The sequence below is a fragment of the Neopelma chrysocephalum genome, unplaced genomic scaffold (genome assembly GCF_003984885.1).
Source record: "Neopelma chrysocephalum unplaced genomic scaffold, ASM398488v2 Primary Assembly neopelma1_102, whole genome shotgun sequence".
NCBI classification, from domain to species: Eukaryota; Metazoa; Chordata; class Aves; order Passeriformes; family Pipridae; genus Neopelma; species Neopelma chrysocephalum.
The window spans coordinates 5,037,304-5,058,022 of NW_020897765.1; the positions used below are offsets into that span (position 1 = coordinate 5,037,304).

General features: G+C 39.5%; 1 protein-coding gene across 3 annotated transcripts in view; it reads left to right on the forward strand.

Annotated features, from left to right (window-relative positions):
* FAM171A1 (family with sequence similarity 171 member A1) overlaps window positions 1–20,719 on the forward strand; it is a 90,178-nt gene that overhangs the window by 42,695 nt on the left and 26,764 nt on the right. Inside the window, exons 2-4 of one of the 3 annotated variants that reach the window (XM_027695633.1) lie at window positions 8,557–8,784; window positions 14,619–14,711; window positions 19,709–19,867. In XM_027695633.1, coding sequence (XP_027551434.1) covers window positions 8,557–8,784; window positions 14,619–14,711; window positions 19,709–19,867 — 480 coding nt within the window. Of the gene's footprint in view, window positions 1–8,556; window positions 8,785–14,618; window positions 14,712–18,301; window positions 18,872–19,708; window positions 19,868–20,719 lie in introns of those variants that run through there. The other 2 variants (XM_027695634.1, XM_027695635.1) reach the window with 2 other exon arrangements.

Consider the following 20,719-nt stretch of genomic DNA (forward strand, 5'->3'; position numbering starts at 1 on the left):
TAAATTTAAGATTAAAGCTGCTTGGAAATGAGCAAAAAAAGTGCTTGTCACCTCCCTGCCTCATTGCATACACATTAGATCACTTAAACATAGAATACATCTACTTTAAATTGCTTTCATCAGATGCATAGTTTTATTAATAGAGTTAGGATAAAGTTATTCTGAGAAAATGTAACACATTCATTTGTGGCTAAGCAAATCCATTCTTTCCCTTTCTACTCCCCCCCAAACTGGACTGATGATGTGGTAGGTATAAAGTTGGTTTAAAATCCCTTGGAACTGCACAGTGGCTGAGCTTGATGTCATGTTATCCTCAGAGCTGATGTTGCAAAATCAGCTGTGGTCTTGTTTGAGTCAGTGGATAACTCTAATGCTGAGCAACTGGAAAATATCAGTGCATTAACTGTTCATTCCATATTGATCTCCAAACAGAGTTTCAAAGAACTCTATTATGAAGAAAGAGGGTTTTAAGCAGGGATTACTTTTTCATGACTTGTAAAGAATACATTATGCATGTGGCAAGCTAAAGCTTTGAAACTCAACTTCCATCTGTGCTCCATGACAGTATTTTATTTAATTCCATGTCTAAGAGACAAGATTTGGAAATGAAATTAGTTTGTGTAATGCACAGTTCCTGTAGAGATCAAAGGCAGACCTGTTAATGCAACTATTGCTATTCATGAGTTTCATAGCCATGTGAGTTTCAAGTTAATTATAAATGCTTGTTTAATCACTTAACAATAGGGTATCAGAGTCTCATCTGGGCATTATGCATATAGCTCCCACTTTTTTTAATTAAAGCAAATTCCTACCTTTTTTCCCAAGAAATTAATTTTGGTGGTAATGCTCTAGGCTCTAGCAGGTCAGAATATGCAAATCTTCTTTTAAATGTTGGACAGTTGCGTGATGAATGTCTTTATTTTATTATCCTACAACTGCCCCTCCCTCCTCTTTGAGTACACGGTTGTGTAGTAACCTGGTTGTCACTGTACATGGCATAAATTGCTCTAGTTCATATACTAGTTCTTTTTGTGACATTTTATTAAAATGTGTGTGCATTATCCCTAGGAGTTAATGTATTTTGAGATAAACTGATGTATTTATGATTTTAGTTTCCAAATACTTTGTTTAATAGATTTTAAACCCAAAGAGGCAAGGAGGACACCTGTCTGACCTTCATATCATAGACCACTGCTTTATTTGAATATTGAGGATTAAGTCTAATTATTGGATAATTAAGATATAAACCATTTCAGTCCCCTGGAAATTAAATTCTTGTGCACTAGAGGAACTAGTGCCAACAATGCCTGAGGCACTTGCAGCAGCAAGGAATATTAGATGAGAAATGCAGATGAATCAACCTGTGCTGCAGAGAAGGGTGAAAAAGCCTCAAGTGCCACCTGAGAGCAGCCTCCTTCACAACCTGGGCTCCTGCTTGTCCGCAGAGCTGAGATGAGCAAGATGCACAGTTGGGGTGTCACATGGGGGCTTCTCTGTGTTGGCTCTCATTGCACCAGGTCTCTGCTGTTTCTGAGGAAGAGCAAGGGGGAGGAATAAAAGGAAAACTCTGAATCACAGAATCAACCAGGTTGGAAAAGACCTCTGAGATCATCAAGTCCAACCCTTGATCCAACACCGCTGTGATTACTAGACCGTGGCACTAAGTGCCACATCCAGTCTCATCTTAAAAACCTCCAGGGACGGTGAATCCACCATTCCTGGGCAGCCCTGGGCAGCTCATTCTAATGTCTGATTACTCTCTCTGTAAAAAATTTCTTCCTAATATCCAACCTAAACCTCCGCTGGCACAGTTTAAGCCTGTGCCCTCTTGTCCTGCTGCTGGTTACCTGGGAGAAGAGAGCAATGCCCACCTGACTACAACCTCCTTTCAGGTAGTTGTAGAGGGTGATGAGGTCTCCCCTGAGTCTCCTCTTCAGGCTGACCAACCCCAGCTCCCTCAGCCTCTCCTCATAGGACTTGTGCTCGAGTCCCTTCACCAGCCTCATTGCTCTTCTCTGGACGTGCTCCAGCACCTCAATATCCTTCCTGATCTGAGGGGCCCAGAAATCAGTCAGTTGTGCATTTGGGGAAGAAAGTTCCTTTTTGACTCCTGAGGTGTGAGAGTTAATTATAGACATCACACTGCAAGTACTCAGTGTGCAGAGGACCATACTGATAGTCTTCCCCATGACCTGTAAAGCACAAAAGTGTTTAGCAAATTCAGATTGCAGTGCTAAAAAGAAGCACCACAGATGACCATTTGGACTGGCTTCATAAATGTTCTAGAATCAAGCATTAATTCTCTTAACTCTTAACATTAATTTTAAGCCTTAATTAAACACCTAGAACTAAAATTAAAGCTATTAAAAAAATTAGGAAAATAAATCTTCCCATAGCCTGAGTGAATCTACCACCTAGTAAGCTGTTTTCTTGTTGCACCTGAATTTGCTTAGGTTCAGTGTACAGCTGTTGGCTGTCCCTGTCAACAAGACTGAAGGTCTTCAGCTGACTTGTTTTTTGCAGTTTCCCTGGTATGCACAGTGATCCAGCCTTCTCTTGCAATAACAGGTCAGGTTCTTCAGATGGCCAGTCCCAGGGCTGCTTCCCTGTCCCCTGGATTTTTTTGTGGCTCTTCTCTGAACCTCTGCTTTCTAAATCTTTTCTGAATCTGGGTCTGAGAACCAAGCCCTGTTGTGCTGTCCTTACTAGAGTTCTGACCAGTGCAGTAAGGAACTTTCTTCTTGATGCCAGGACTGCAGCAGCCTTGGTATTATTTGGAGAATCGCTGAACAGGCAATGAGCAGACTTCCTGCATCCTGCCCTCTGCATGGTTGGATTCCCTGGAAATCAGTGGCAGACACTCACTCCTGTTGAAACCTTGGTCACCTGTGGTGGATGGGAAAGTTGTGTAGCACCACTGGTTTTCCTGTAATGAGGACCAGAGCTGGTTCTGAACAGGGGATACCGTTGTCTTTGCTGTGAATCTTCTGCAAGTGTGCCTAGTTTGCCACTTGCGGTGGTACCTGTGTACTTTTGGAGGGATGTTACATACAGGTTTCCTTTTCTTCATATGAACTTACTCTGCTGCTCTTTTGAAGTGTGGTTGTCAGTAGAGCCTTATTGATGCAGCACATTAGAAAGATATGATGATATGTAGATGCTTGAGTTGGCATCTGTGGCTAGGGGATGGGGAACACTCCTTTTTCTAGGAAAATATTTTTCTTTAGATAAATGAAAATCCTATTGTTTGGCTGAGGATTGACCTCACACATGGGCAAAAGGTTAAGAGGCAGAAAGGCTTATCCATTTGGCATGTAGGATTCAAAGCCAGGCATGTTGCCAGTAAGCTCAGTCGGAGCAGAGGATACAATTTTAAATGAAGTTCATAATGGCATTTTTCAAATGAGCAGGAAGTTTTCTTTTTCTAATCAAAACCTAGATAATTTAAATATCTCTTTCTTTGGTAATATCCTGACATTGTCCATGGATAAAGGACCCCCAAAGGAAAAGCTAAGTGATAACGGCTGCCTATGTCAGCCTATTCCCAAAAGAGATCATCTGTCCAGCAGACGTCAGTGGGAGTCTGCCTGATAGAGGGGTGTGTGCACAGAAACCAAATTGCAGAATTGGGATCTAAACAGGATTGTGATCTTTGGCTTCCAATCTGTGTCATAATTTTTCTCTGCTTATTCCAGTATTTGAGATCTGACAGTTTGCCTTTGCTCAGATCGCTCAGGATTTTTCTTTCTATGTTACATTACTGACTTTAAAAAACCCAACTAACAACCAACCGAAATCCAAAACCACCAAAACCCAGTGCTTTTCATTTGGTTATAGAAGACAGCACTGAGGATAGCAGTTCTGAAGGAAACTATTCCCAAACTGAGAGTTCATAGCAATATAAAGAGCAGTTGTGAGTCCAAGAAGGGGTTACAACTGCAAAAGTAGTTGTCTTAAGGTTAATTGTATTTCAGGGGAGGCAATAGGGTTCATAGAGCAGATGGCACAGGAAGGATTGCTCAGAGAAAGTTTAGACTTAGTAAAATCTCAAAAATCAGATTAAGAAGACAGATGGGATTCCGGATTGGAATGCTACCATTTAAGGGTTTTTTTGTCTTTTTTTCACTTTCTCAAATTATAACCTTGAAGATACTGGATTTTTTTATATAGCTTACAATAAATTTGGTACTAGGAGATTGAGAGGAAGTTACACAGTAAGCAGCTGTTTTCATGGTAATTAGTAGTTTTTGTTTCCACTCATTTGAAAACCAAGATGTTATTGCTTGAAAGAAGACAAAGGAACATGACTGTATGAGAAAAGACTTACTTGCTTTAGCATACACATACATCAGCCTTAATCTCTTTGTGGAATTTACCCCTGCATTTGCTGATTTTATTTGCTGTTTTCCCACTAACCTCTTTTTCCTGCTTTGAAGCAGAGTTGCAGGTTGCCCTGTTTAACATCTGTGAGTGGCCCATTCCTACCTGCACTTCTAGACAGGGACACGCAGGCTTTTTGCCCATCCAGGCAGCATCTCTTTGCTATTTTCTGGAAATGAATGGTTATCATAAGCGGCTCTTGCTTTGGACATGAATCTTTCCTGTAAGAATATAGTGGTGTGGGCAAATGACTCTCCTCTCTACCTGTGCCCACCTGTGCTGCACTGCAAGCCAGCAGGGCAGCACATGCCAGGACAGCCAAGGTCTGAAAGAGTCACATTCACACCACACCGGTCAGAAGCCAGGTACATTAGACAGGGCTATCACTCAAGCATAGCCTGTCCTGAATGTGGCTGGCTTGTCTGGGGAGGTGAGAGAGATCACAGCTGCTGTGGGTAAATTCATCAGCCTGGGGTTTGTCACCTCAGCCACCTCTGCTTTGCTCTTGAATGAGAAAACTTCAACACTTTTCACCTTTATGTCCCCTTCGGCCCTCCAGGACCTCACTAGTAGCACAGAGCAAAGCTCCTTCACAACTTAGTAATTAAATATTCTTGCTGTACATACAACAGTATGACAAATCTGTGGGAGAATGAAGGAGGCTTCTCTTTAGCAGTTCATGTTCTCAGAGTTTATCTTCTGCAGTGCTCTCAGTTCCCTGCCTCCATCGTGTTTCCAGTTTACTGCAGATGTTCTCCCTTCTCTGAGTTCATGTGTCCTTGATTCTCTGTGACCTCTTTGCTGTGGTAGGCTGTAAAACTCAAGAATAATATATCTGTTTTGCTGAGAGTACCAACTAAAAATTTTGCCAGATATTTTAAACACTCTATTCCTCAGCTAATAATGAGTCTTCTAAGCAGCTTTTTCTAATTAATTTCTTGTACTACACCTAATGTTTCAGTCTAAGACCTCTCTCTTAATTTGAGGTCAGACTGATCTTGGGTCACTTGCTGCCCCTACTCTTCTCTCTTATTTCCCTCCTTCAGTCCTCCTGATCTTCAAGAAGTGTCTGAACATGCAATTATGAAACTGACTGTCTCTCTTTATAGGTTGTTCTCATGACATCACTGTTTGAGATTATGTTTTCTTCAACAATTTCCCTCCAGTTTTAAGCTTTTTATTCCGTTGCTGTGGAAATTACAGTGATAATGCAGGTTTAATGTTCATGACTTTACTGCTGCATTAGATAAGAAAAAAAGGGAGCTGTTGTGTGGGAGAAAGCTCTGAATTAAGCAAGTTGTATACATTTCACACGTATGTCAGAGAAGAGAACACATGAAAAGGAATTAGGGTTGTTCAGGGTGCTAGAATTTTCTCTATCTTCTCAGGAAAAAACAAGTCTAAATACCAAAAAGGGGGAGTAAAAAAAGCTCAGTGTCTGATCTAGGAACTGCGGTTTGGAACAGCACTTCCAGTCTGTTGCCTTTCAGGACATCAGTCTTCCATCTTGGATGATGACCTTTGTCGTTTCTGTTTGGAAAGAGGATTTTGGAAACCCTTAAATCCCTCCTTACCAGAGAGAAGAATGCAGACAGAAATCTTTACATAGCTATGAAGTGAAGGATAAAGAAAGTTCCTATTGGAGATACTCATGGCTAGCTCTCTGATTTGAGAAGAGAGACATGGATTTGTGTATACAAAAGAATTTGATCAGTTTTTGTCTCTAAATTTTAGTAGTAGTCTCTATTCTAGAATTTTGGTTGTCTATAAAGAATTAAATAAATTTGATACTTCTGTTGTTTTCTTACCCTCTTCCTTAATTAATATTTAATATTCCAGAGCTCCTTGGTTGCTTGTTATATGTGGTTGTTTTAGAAAACTAATGTGTTACTGAAATAGCTAACAGCAATGTTCAGCTTGTCCTGTTCTCTTGCTTCCCCTTTAATGCATCACCCATTATTCTTAACCTCATCTGTTCTTCAGCATTCTTTGCTAGGCAATTCAAAGTGGAAAATACTAAGAGCACAGCTATCTGACTTTGGATCTAAGCATATAGTTCCTGCACATTTTGAAAATTAAAATTTATATTGCCTTTTGTCCTCATGTTTGTAAATACATGTACAGTTTGTAAATACATAAATACATATGCGTTCCTCCTTTGATTAATGTGGCTGCCTTTCACATGCACAAGACATAACAAGTTTCTTGGTGGTCAAGGCGAGGTTTCTAAGGAGGAACTCTGTACGTATGCACCACAGCGTATGGACACAGGTTTTCAATATACATTGTTTGCTTTGACTACTATATGCAAAACTAGGAAGAAGTCCAGAATCTTTAATAGCTAGAATGTATTTCATGCTGATCCCATCTAAATTGGCATCCTCCATTGCCAAGTTCTAAAGTGAGGGCTGTGATGATGATGACTTTCTCTAATGGGGTTTTTGTTCAGGGCTGCCCAATATTTGTATTTTCAGTACTGCAGGATTCAGACAGAGGGTCACAGCTTATAAAAGGACCCAATATATTTCTGGCTCAAATGCGTTTAGGACAGATGTGCTGATGTTTTTGTATTAAATTCTGACATCCTTTTAAAATTTTATGCTGTTACGGTGTGTTTCTCAGCATACTCAGTTGTGTCATTTCACTATTGAAACTCAAAACAGAGATTTGTTCTTTGTTGTTCTTCTTGGTGTTATGTCTTGCCCTACGCAAGTTCTTAAAATTGTAAGGCACAGTAGTAATAGAACAGAACTGTACTACCAATACTGTTCTGTAGAAATCAGTGTATTGGTTTTAAATATATATGAAAAAGGGGTCATGCTCTGTTTTTCTGCGCATCACATGCAGAAATGAGTTGCACATGGAGTGTAAGAGGTTTAAGTCCCCTGACACAAAAAGAGAGTTGGCAAATACTCTCTACTACCTTGGGGAATGTAGTAAGCTGATGTAGGGGACTTCATGCAAGAACAACAGAATTTTCAAAAATTAGGATAGGAATGAGAGAATGGGAGAGAAAAGAGGGAGGGAGGTATTCATTTAGGAAAACAAGGCAACTAGAAATGAAAAAAAACCAAGGAGTGTCTCGGTAGAGGCATTGGATCATTGCATTTAAGTCATAGTTATTGCAGAAAGGCAACAGCTGCTACTTTAGAGCATGAGGCAGAGGAACTATTGCAAGCACAGGAAAATAATCGTAGATATGGAGGAATGCCTTCCAGAGGGACTGTCTTGCACAAGCCAGTCCATGTTATGTTACAAAAGCCTGGTGACACAATGCATGGAGTGCCCGGAGTGGGCAAGTATTGTACATCTGGAAACATTTAAACTAGTAATTAGTTTCTGGAAAAAATGGCAAATTACTCAAGAAAAATGTAGTCCATTGTGTTAGCTTCTGAATGCATATCTGCAAGATGTATGATTCTCCTGGCTGCCTTAACCATCACTTCTTTGCTTCTCACGTTCACCAGTAGTATGTGGGGACAGATGATACAGTAGTGTCAGGGCTGACAGGCTGACACTCTGGGGGCTCTGACATTTGGGCAGAAATGTCACAGAAAAAGGGCTGGTGAACAGAGAGGAGGAGGAAGTGTTCCTCTCTTCCTCACTCCTAGCACTCTGCATCCCACAGTTGTCCTGTGCTTTGAGGACATGGACTTGATCCTGTGGGATTTCACCACCTTGGTTAGACATCACCAGGGAAGTCCTGTGCCAGCTGGGGCAACCTCTCCCACCAGAGTTCTCCACTGTAGCACAGCCTGCTTCAAAGCCCACTTTCTTCTTACATGACTAATACATGATGTTTGATAGCACACGCATTTAGAATTACAATAGTACTGTGTGGTTGGTGTGTTGCCCATCAAAAGGAATACTGGCTGCCCCTGGTGATGTGCTGCCCAACTACATGTGGGTCACAGGTGGAATATAGATGCCTCCACAGTTGAAGTTAGCGGTCAGGCAATAATTCAGAAGCTAGTCTTCCCTGTGGCAGAATCTGCACTGTCTCTAAAGATTGCCTGCCTGAAATGGAGAACTGCAGGCCAGTACAAGAGGTTGTATGTGGCACCAAAGTGTCAGAGCCCGGTGTCTTTCCAGTCACTGGTGTGCCAGCATGTTCTAACTTCTGCCTCCTGCAGAAGCTTTTCAGATGATAATCGCTGTGGTTGTTTGTCATTACAGAAGTAACGCTGAAGGTCCATGTAAGCGATGCCAGCACACATCAGCCAGTAACTGAAGCCTTCATTGAGATTTTTACCAACCAGATCTCCATTGCATCTGGAACCTCAGGAGCAGATGGCACTGCCTTCCTCAAGTTTCAGTATAAGTTGGGCAATCAGCTGATAGTGACTGCTAGTAAACATGCATATGTGCCAAATTCTGCACCATGGAAACCTGTAAGATTGCCTGGTAAGAGATCTTTATTTTTGTTCTGAGGTAAGATTTTGCATCTAAAGGAAGTTACACGGTTTTGTATGATGTGTATCAATGCTTGAGATCCTGGGTGGGAGGAGAAACATCTGCGCCTTTCAAAAATAGTAATGTTTATTCCTCAGCTAAACTGCAGCATCAGGGCTGTGCAGAGATTCACTCTCCTCCTGGCTTGTCCTCAGTACAGTGCTACATCAGTTTTCAAACAACTGTTGGTGTTCTTACAGCTCCATAGGAAATGGAAATCCATCCCAGATCTTTTTCTTTATGGGAACTCTGTTTCCAAGAGCTTTGTTTCAGCAGCTGCGAGGCATTCATTTGTTCCTCCCCCAAGGTGTAGCAACAACTGTTGCACTGTATGCTGTAGCTTACAAAAAAAGTCCTGCCCTTTTAGTTCTTGGCCATGTCCATAGGACAGTTTTAATCTGCAGTTATGTTATCCAGATGTAAGGATTTTTACTAACTTAATTAGCATGGTTTGTTTCTTCCACAGGCAAACAAATATAACAGTAATACTTGCATGTCAGTTTTTATCAGAATGCCTCAAAATTGTATGGAAAGGGAGAGACTTGACATTAGTTGTACATGAGGGGAAACTGAGTCATGAAACTTATTTCTGCACCTCTAAATAGAAGAGATTGAGGGTGGCTTTCAACCCTTGAGAAGTAACATCTATGTGAAGGTCACATCCCTAGTTTCATCTGCCTTTCCTCTAATCCCCAGCCACAATTAGGCTCCAAGTAATTTGGGAATGGTCCCACGCTCTATTGTACCCAAATCACACCTAAATATCACCTCAGATTTGATAATTAGCCTGGGCCAAAGCCATGACAGGTTTTAAGTGCACTAATATTTAAATAGTATAAACGTTCCCAGGGCAGAGTTGAATTCCATGCCTTGGTTCTATTTTATTTATTAATATCAACATAGCCAGAAGGGCTGTGTGACTTGCTGCAAGGTCAAGCAGCAAATATATTTTCAGAAGGGGAAAGGAACGTGAATCTCTTCAAACTCAGAATTATGCTTCAGGCATTTCAACATGCTGTTTACTTATCTGCATTCACTTGCTTCAGATAAGATAAGACTGACTTCTTCTACATTTTCTGTCTTGTATTCTACCATGTTTTTCAACTACTTAATGGAGCAGCAAAGACTAAGCCAGGCTCTTTGGGGTGTAGTGAAAGAATAAGAAGTAACTGAAATGAGTTGCAGCTAGGACAGTTTCAAATAAAAAAAGGGCAATAATTCTTTACAGCAGCAGTAGTCAAAGATTGGAATTTCACAACCCAGAAAGGTTGTGAAATCTCCACCTTTAAAGACATTCAGACTCTACTGGATACCCCTCTGCTTGGTGGAAGCAGGTGACGTCCAGAGATCCCTTTCAGCTATAATTGTTCTGCGACTGTTCAGAAATTTCCTTGAGGTTTTTTTCTATCTAAATAAGATGAAGTGCATCTTCCTCAGCATACTTCATGTGCTTCCTTAAGACAATCTTAAATGATTAAAGCATGCAATAACCTTTTCTTGCCTTGTGTCTCTTATCTGTCTTACTCATACCCTAGATCTTTTGAATGCAATGTACTCTTCCATAGCCTAGAGTTTGTTTGGTTAGGTTTTTGCTTGTTACTTTTTCTTAAATATTGGTTTTGAGGGAAGAGAATGAAACAGGGCATTTTTGTTTTAGTAAGTCATTGAAGTTTAAAGAGCAGTAATTGTATAGGTTCCACAAAATCTTTCTTTCCATGGCTGAAACCTGAGCTTAACTCAGAAAATAGATTCCTTTCACCTCAGATTCTCACCCATTGAAACCAGTAGGTACTTTGCCATTGATTTAATTAGAAGTAGAATCCTTTAATTTGCTTTCTGTACCTTGAACTTAATCCTTTCTTTGATTAAAGAAACAACAAGTTACAACTTGATACACCTCGTGTAGACTTGAAAGGGTTGTTCTTAGAATGTCCTGAAAACGGACGTGGCATAAAAGTTGAGGCCCAAGATAATTAGACTGTTATTTTTTGTATTGACTAAGATGCCTATAGTCTTTAAATAACTTTCAATAACTGTTTGTATTTAAATGCCCTGTATTTAAAGGCCTATCATGCTTGTAATCAGCATAGTAGTTAGAAGTTAGAAGTTTTAAAAAATGAGCAAGTTGTCTTGTTGTTATTTTTTAAGCTGGTTTGAATGAAGGGGAACAGGCAGCATATCTCAGTCTTCATTCTGCATTGTGCAGTCTGGGCACACCCATACAGCTGGATCCTCACTTCCTGAAAATGCCTTTTGACAGTCCTGGGAGCTGTCACTTCACAGAGCAGATCCTCCACTCGGAGCAGTGTTCTACCCATGGCGGTGTTTTAAGTTGATGTGCCATCCTGTGTGCTCTGGGAAATGAACTATGGGCATATTCACTTCAAATGTTGGAATGATAACCACGAGCAGGGAGTAGGTTTGAAAGCTATAAGATGGTAATGTACGAAGTACTGCAGCAGAACTTTGCCAAAGGATCAGGATTCTCCCATCACAATCAATATGCAGTAGTTATAACCTTATGCTGAAAAGCTGTGCAGCCACTGAACTTGTGATATAATTGTAATAACTTCAAGAAGTAAGCATCGAGGGTTTTCTGTTCTCATAATTTGGCAAAAATGAACTTTTCTTATATTAACCAAAATAATTACTAACTCTTTGCCACTTAAGCAGGAGGATTATTTATTTACATAGTGATAAATGGTAGGAGGAAAAGATTAAGATCTCTTTTTCCATTAAAATATTTATCAGCAGAGCCACGATTCCACTTCTTAACAGTTCATTAATTTAACATCACTTGAGTTGTTGAAGTGTTCATGATGGAAGCTGTGTTCATCAGTCTGCTCTTAACTATGCATAGATTTTTCTTTGTAAATAATTTGGAAGAATACATTTGTGATAGGTAATACTTATTTAAAAGGACACTTTTTTGGGACTAGTGTATGCAGTGAAGAGAGGGCAGTTGCTGAGACAGCACAGTTCAGACTAGGTGGTAGGGTCAGTGTCATGGTTTAACTCCAGCAATCAACTGAGTACCAGGCGTCTGCTCGCCCCCACCCAGCCTCAGTGGGTGGGGAGTAGAATCATAAAAGGGTAAAAACCATGGGTTGATATAAGAGCAGTTTAATAATTAAAGTGAAATTTTGTAATAATAATAATAAGAGACAAAACAAAAAGAGAGTGAGGAGTAAAACCCAGGTAGAACAAGTGATGCACAATACATTTGTCCAGCCTGTTTCTGAGCAGCAGTTGACCCCTCCCAGACAACTCCCCCCAGCTTATATACTGGCCAGGACCTTCTGTGGTGTGGAGTATCCCTTTGTCCAGTTTGGATCAGCTGTCCTGGCTGTGCTCCCTCCCAGCTTCTTGTGCAGCTCCTCACTGACAAAACATGGAGAACTGCAAAGTTCTTGACTTAGTGTAAGCACTACTCAGCGACAACCAAAACATCAGTGTGCTATCAACATTATTGTCATACTGAATCCAATGCACTGTACTCTACCAGCTGCAGAGAAGAAACTAACTCTAACCCAGCTAACCCAGGACAGTCACAGGAAGGTATGGCAGAGGATGATGCTCATGGTATTTTTGGGAGAGGAGAGCTCATCTGGAATAGTTTAGCTGTAAAAATAATGTAAAAACTGAGAAGGTGGAGTATAGTATTTCAGGACTTGTCCTTGGTGCAGCCACTCAGGGAAATGTGTGTCCACTTCTGGATCCATACTTCAAGGAGAATGTTTAGAACTGCAGTTTTATCAGGAGTGATTAAAAGATTGGAAGGTATGGCTTACAGGGAAAGACTTTAAAGTGCTTAATTTATTTTGTTCACTAGAGAGAAAGTTCATGGGGTAATTTGATCATAGTCCATCAATACCCTCATAGAGAACAGGAAACTGGTAAGAGAGAATTCTTCTGTCTAGAGGGCTTGTGTAAAAAGATCAAATGGCTGGAAATCTAATCTCAATAAATTCTGAGGGGTAAAGAGGCACATAGTTTAGCCGCCCTCATAATTATTCACTAGAACATTGATGTTATGGTGTGTTCTTCACCACTGGACACCTGTAAAAGAAATTTGGATAGGTTTTCTACCACATATTTTCAAGTTTAGGTACAGCTATTGAATCTAAAGCAGTAATTAATTCAGGGAAGGCTGTCGTTATACAGGAATAAGGCTGGATCATCACTGTCATCCTTCTGGCCTTAAAGACTATGTCTTTCTGTCTTTGTCATGCTGAGAAATGATTGTGCAGAAAAGCCCAAGGGAAGTTTAAAAGTTATATATTCATTATAGTCTGGCGTATGTGGAAGAAGATGTTGGCATAGTTTACTGTATTGAGCTCCCCAGGGTGTCTAAATTATATTAGCTTTCTTCATACAAATTAAGTTACTGGAGTAAAGACAAACAAATTTTGTAATTGTGTGGCTTTAGTGCTACTTATACTAGGCTTTCTTACTTATGTTGCTTGATGTGTAGATCTGTTTACATGTAGGTTGTTGGAAAGAAAATTCTCAGCTGTACTTGCAATAACTTAATTTATTTTAATCTTCATTTGTATTGTTAAGACCATCTTTTAGATGGTGGTTCTTATCAGTGTGTTTCTCCTAGTTTCTTCTCCTTTCTCCTTTACTTCTTTCGAACACTAAAAGTTCTGATCTCTAAAAAGAGAATATATTTCTTAAAACAGAAAAACAGTAGTCTCCCTGTTGGTAGCTAACATTTATAGTGGTTCTTGGATTAAGTAATACATAATAATTTAGAGGAAATTGATGAAGTTCCAGAAAATCAGAAGAGTTTGCACTGTTCTTCTACTAACTGGTTCTGGGAATGTCTTCTTCAGCTTGTGGTCACTTCAGACTGGGATAAATACTTGCCAAGTGCAAATGTAGGATGCTGCCCAGTTAACAAAAATTACTAGTCTGCATTAGTCTTCTCCTTCTGTCTTTGAAAGCCACAGGTGGACTGTAGGCAGTCATTCTCCTTACTGTTTTCATGGATGTGGGAGTCAGGTGTGCTTGGTGGCTAATTCCTTCCAGATTTCTGGTCTTTTGGGTCTGAAGAACTCAGCATGAAATTAAATCCTGTTTTTCACTCTGCAAAGATGTGTGTGCATATAGACACAGCCCCCCCGTAAGGAATGTCAGTACCCAGTGGAAAGGGAGGTCCTTGCAGGCAGACTTCTTGCAGCAAATATCATTTATCTGTCCCCTTTCGCACCACTGGTAGGATGACAGTAGTTCTGCTATATATAGCACTGCTCTGGTGTAGGTGGTGACTCAGCAAGGACATGCTGTATTTTAAAGCAAATTATTCTGACTTATTCATCATGCTTTGCCTTTCTGTATGACTTGCGTAAGCATCTCAAAGTACTTAAAAGTTAGGTTTCATTAAAATCTTTCTGAGGTAAGAAGTATAGCCATTACACAGAAAAATAAATTAGCCAGACTGAGTTAGTGTTTCTCTTCTCTTTATGTAATGGCATTGTCTTTCTGTGGAGCTGGGAATTGCTCCATGAAACCCTGCTTTACACTGCACTCTTCTGTGCTTTGAGCTACTACACAGAATGTGCAGGAGGCAAAGCGTAGAACATGTTGTTTAGTTCAATAATAATTACTCTGGCAATGTAACTGGTTTAGAAAGTGTGTGTGGTTTCTGTCATGTATACAATACAATTTTAATAGTTTCTGTGGCCTGCTTTTGCAAAAATGTAGAAGAAAGTAAGCGCTGTTGTTGGGTTATGTTTATAAGAATTTAAATATATCCCACTTAAACCCCTTCTCTCCCACAGTGTTCTCTTCACTGAGCCTCGGCCTTCTTCCTGAACGCTCAGCTACTCTGATGGTCTATGATGATGTAGTCCAGATAGTCTCAGGATTTCAAGGTATGCTGCCTTTTGGAAGTTGGAATTGAAATCTGAGGGGCACTAAACAAAAAAGCCTGACAGCCTGATACTTTCTGAGCTCTGTCCTGTGGGTGAGACTGGTATTCTGTGGGGAGTTCTGAGTTCCCTGAGGAATGCTTCTCTGTGGGATGGTTTTACCAAATTAATAGCTGAATTCATCCCTAACTGCTGTGACTAGAGAATTCAAGTTACATGGTAATAAAGGAGTTGGGACTTCAGTGTGCTATTTGAGAGGTAGAGATTAAATTTCGTACACTATCTGTTGGATGTTTTTTCATGTAGCCTCATTTAACCATCCTTGCAGTAGACATTTTGTGATGTTCTTATTGTCTAAGAATTTTCTTTGGTTCCATTTTGTTTCTTGCTTCCTAGTGTGAATGACTTAAAATTTTGGGCACAGAAAAACTGAAAATTTATTGTATCTGCATTGTTGTATATTCTGTATAAACTTGTTTTTCTCAAGTATTTCCTTGGACCCTTTGTCAGACTGCCCGCAAACACACATAGTACAGGATGAAACTTACTGTTTTAGAAAAATAAAGTTTGAAAAACTTCTTTGTAAGGCCAAACTCAGATGTTAAAGCAACTCTAGTATCAGTCAGATGACAATGTTTTCTGAACTGCACAGTGAAGAATACAATATTCATCTGACTTAGGGATCCAACCTAAAATAGTCTAATTGATGTGATAGCTGAGGTTAACAAAAGAACAGAAGCTTTAAAAGATGCCTTGATGAACCAGAACAAGGGGACCTCCTTTCTGTGAGCACTCTGTGCATAAATGGTGTCTTATTCACTTGTCTTATGCTTACCATCATTTTAAATTCTACTGGATAGTTAATAAACAAGGGAATACTGCCCTCAATAATATTCCAAGATAACATTGTTTTATCTGAGGGAATATGATCCAATTATGCCTTCCTGACATATTTTTTTATAGTTAGAAACCATCCAGACGCAATAGGCTTTTCATTAATGATAGCACTAGATGTGACTGGAGCTGAAAAAGCATTAAACAAATTAGGTGGCTGATGGAATGCTCAGAAGGAGCTGGAGAACAGCACAGCTGCTGTACATATATTCTGCAATTTGAGACCTGACATTGTCTAATGGGGTAAATTAGATGGACGGTGAACTGTGTTGAACCACAAGGGCTTCCATTAGGCAAAACATGAAACATTGTTTACCAACAGCATTCTACTATCATGGTGTATTAAATACTCTTATTCTTATGCAAATGTGCTAATATTATACAATTAACTGAAAAAGGACAGTATTTTCATGTTTACAGCTTCCTTCAAAAAATAGGTGATACTTTTAAAGGACTAGAGGGACATTTAACAGCTGAGTGAGACTCCTAAATATTTTCCACATGATCTTGCTCCCTTCAGTGAATTGATCCAGTATGTTCCCAGTATATTTAAATTTGAATAATGTAACTGGTTCTGCTGGGATAGTAGAGAAAGAGGAAGAAGTTGGTACCTAGGGTATTCTAAGGGTTGGGATTTGAACTCTCAGCCTTGCCCAGTAAAATCTATTTTATAGGTCCAGTCCACATTTCTTTTCTTGGGAATTCTCTTGTAATGAAGCCTAAATGAAAGACAGCCTAGACATTGTTCCAGTATTTGAATGGAGCCTCTCTAGTCTTGATCCAAAATCCTTGTGACCTAGTTTTTCTCTGTTATTTCTCCAATTTGCTTCCCAGTAACCTCGTGCTGCTTCAAAAGAGCTGATCAGGAATTACCTTAATGCAAAAATGAGAGCAAACCAGAACTCATTATACCAGGAACAGGCTGGCAACACTGGTGTTTGAAGCACCAGTCAAAGGGAAAGAATGGCCTGTCTTAGTACAGTAAGTTACCAATTGCATTTGAATAATTAATCAAGCAAGCAACTTATTATGCAATTGAGAAGTTTGTCTGAATTGATGCAGGCAGCTTCATTTTCATGATGGCATTACAATCCACTGCTGTGCTCTGTCAGTAATTGTGAGGGATGGAGCTTGCCAGCCACTGGGTCATTTAAGTTGTTTAATGCCAGCACAGTGATGAGCTGAACTTCAGCGTTCAGTGAATGAGAGCTGTATGCGGACACTCTATCTGCCTCTGACCTATGAAACATCAGACATAATGAATTAGTGAGACTTCACATTTTACTTCACATGGATTAAAGCTCAAATGCTGGTGTTGTGCCACATGTCACACATCCAGCATGACAAGAGGTGCCTTACAAGAGGTAACTCCTTGAGGTTACCTCTTCACTGTGCACTGGCAAACTGGAGCTGACAGCATTTGAATCATGGCCGATATGTTGACAGTGGGATGTTTAAAAAAGATCAGTGCTCAGCAGTCCTTTACCTCACGGCACTAACCAAGTGGAAAGAGCTCACATGCCCATTTTAGACTTGAATGTGTTTGGGTGTTATAAGTAAAAAATAGGTATCTTCAGTAATCGAAGCAATACTAGTAATCCACTCCCAATGATAAGTGATGACTTGTTGAAAAATACTCTAAGGGTCTGGTCAGCACAAGTTTCTCCAGTTTACCACTTCTAATTCCCTCAATAAGTCTATCCCCAAACATAAGCCCTGAAGTCCGCTATGACCTCTGGTAAAGGAGTACATTGGATTATCTTCTAGCAAGGTGTTGAGAAAAGGTGAAAGCCTCAGTAGCTCCTTCCCTCACAAGCCTTTCACTGGTGGCTCCCAGTCCTCTGCCCCTTTGAGGTCTCTTGCTGGGTGTGGGGAGACCCAACTGAGAAGACGAGGGGAAAGTCAGAGTGAGTGAAAGGTTTTGGGTGAATATCAGTATGAAGGAGTTTGTTAATCTAGGGTGTGAGTTAACTGCTCTGCACTGATTTACTGTATGTGTATGCATGATCTACAGAGGAAGCTCTTTCTTCACCCTTAAAGCTTGTATCCAAGTTGATTGCAGTGCATGTTTCCTACCAGGTTTGGGGCTTAGATGTAAGAACACTTTTTGCTGACTGTAGAATTCGAGGCCCTTGAGGTTGGCTTCCTGAGTCCTCCTTACCCAGTTAAAGTTTGGCAGCTCACAGCTTTCCCAGTAGTAAAATCCAACCATTTTTTTAGAAGAAAACCCATAAACTACTGTATTACAGACTCAACAACAGTTACTTTGTTTTTAATTTTTCATTAGTTGGTATCTTTGGAAGTATAATACCACTTCCTGGCGACTTGAATAATGCATGTTAACCAGCAATTTAGGCAGCAGAAAATCCTAAAATTTTACATCGAACTGTTAGTGATAATCCTAATGCCAGTTTCTTTGTTGATGTTTTTTTTCCTATTTTGTTACTGGGCCTTAGGAGTCTGCTCAGCAGTGCGGTTGGAGGTTTCTAGGTACCTGAGCAGATCTGTCCCTGAGGAACAGCAAACTGCTACGGCATTGCAGAGCACTCAGGAGATGAGTCTTTTCTGAGTTTGTTGCAGCCAATTTATTTAATGTTTTGTTTTCTATTTAAGTCTAGAAATTGGATAAGGGAGCTTTCTTCCCATGTCACATGAGTGCTGTTTAATGACTCTTTTAAACACTTTGGATGCTACCAGTCTTGAGAGCTTGCTGTAAACACTTAAATGTTTCAGAAATTAAAAAAAAAAAGTAATTTTATAGCTTTTTCTTGCAGAATTATCAAAGAAATGACAGCTAAACAATGATCAGCTCTTTGGAGGTACTTAAACAAAAATTTTTTTGGCCAATACAAAGTTTTTTTCTGTTGAATTTTTCTGTTTTCTCATAGCTAGAGTTCCTGATAGAAAATTATGCAAGAACATATTTCAGTCTCTAGGTTAATGACACTGGCAGTTATAAAGCTTAGGAGCGAGTCAAGCTCTATTCTTCCTCACAGTGAAGCTACATGTAACCTAAAAGTGCTGCCAGAGACTAACAGGGGAAAAGATGCAGAAATATATTGAGTTGACATCTTTGAATCGCATAGTCAAATGTGAATTAAGAAAAAAACTGCTTGCCTCTTGATTTTGTGCTGTGTGGGAAGTGTTCTGTGAGTATGCAAAATGAGCTCTGGAGAATACAATAGCTTTTGATTTAAAAATTAATTTGCATGTTGTGCACACAAACTTGCAGATGGAGTCTTGCTGTGTGTTGCTAAACAGTATTAATGGTGAGTATACTTTGAAAAAAACTATTGACTTTATAAACTGGGATTTAAATGAGACGTGAGAGGCATAGTACATGAAACAGTCTTAAATCATATTTCAGCAAAGACCCTTCAATTAACACCTAGTGATCTTTAAAGAAACACTAACAGTATACAAGGCAGAGGAAAAGAGAAATCTTACATGCCAAATAATCTGGTTCTGTTTACATGTGTTCTTTGTGTGGGAAAACATGGAAAATCTTTTCACTCAAGGTTTATCAAGTGAATCTCTTCTTCCAGTGATTTAAATAGAGTGACTGGTTTCAGTTCTGGAGATAGTTATCATGGTCAAAGTTTTGTAAAAACTAAATACAGAAATTACACAAGTTAATTGAGACTGCAGGTAGAATTGTCTCTTAGAAAATAATTTTAAAGAGTATAAACTACATTTATCTTGCTATTTCAGAAAAAACAAAATTTAAACAAATATGGTGAACTGGATGCCTTTCTAAGTTATCACATGCCCTACCTCTAAACTTAGTTTTAGTTACAGTTATACTCATTAAAAGAAGCATGTAATGAAATTGGAAGTGATCTGGGGAAATAACGTAGTCAGAAAAGCTTCTGACATTAGCTACTTCCCCACTTTTGGTCTGTAATACTTGTGAAGAAATAATGGCAACTTAAAAATAAATGTAAAAATACTGGTTTTCCCTCTTTTTCATAATAGCCTTCTAATGTCTCTGTCCTTCTCAAACTACTGCAATTTATAATGAAAAAAAATGTACAAGTTCTTCCATAAATATGAACACCTAAATATTCTGCCCACCTTGGATATAAAGTCACTTTTAATATTTTCAGGTGCACGGACTCAGCCACAAGTTCACTTTCAGAGAAGATCTGTGAAATTACCAGAGAACACTAGCTACAGTGACTTGACAGCATATCTGACTGCAGCCAGTTCACCCTGGGAAGTGGACAGTTTCCCTTATTTGCAGGGATTAGATGGAAATGGAACAGGTAACCCACTACTTTGGTTTTGCTCTGATTTCATAGTGGTCCAGGGCTTGACTTTTGGTCATATAATTTTTTCCATTCCCCATTCCAGCAAGAGTTCTTTCAAATTTGGGTGACATGTTAAGTTCAAATGTCCTACCAAAATACTGGTCTGATGAGCAAGAGGGGCAAGGTCAGCTATCCCTTAAATGGGGCCACTGAATAGCAAATATGAAAACTCCTTGGCCTTGGGAGATCAAGAAAGTTGGTTACACTTATACTTCAGAGCTGAGTCTCCAAATGCATTGCATGTGCACATACAAGATTCAAGATTAATGTGTAGGAACAAGGGAGAATTTAACTTAAGGATGCCATAGAATTCTTGTTAATCTTTTTTTCTAAAAATAAATGAAATGCCTATATATCAAGGATTTAATACTGTGTTGTTTCAATGGCCTTGTTGATACTTTTGAATCTAGCTTCCAGCCTAGATGTGCAAATTTGTCTAGCACCAAAGGGAAAACAATGAAAATTCATAGTAGAAACACAACCACTGTTAAATTCACAGTTATGATACATTTCTATGACTGCAACTGCCTGTTATTCTTCCACTTTTCATTCAGTCTTGATTGAAATTATTGGTGCTTTGTAGGTAAGAGAAAAATAGCAGAATCAAGCACAAAAGCCTTCAAATTCTTAAAATGCTGGTGTGAAAAGGAGAATAATGTTTTCTCTGTGCCTATATTGGGTTAGAAAGATATCAGTGGCTGTGCAGTGTAGCAAGAGAGATTCAGGCTAGTGATTAGGAAAACCTTGCTATGGTTAGGGTAGTTTAAACTGTAGAATCAATTGCTTGAGGGTGTTGGACAGAGTTAG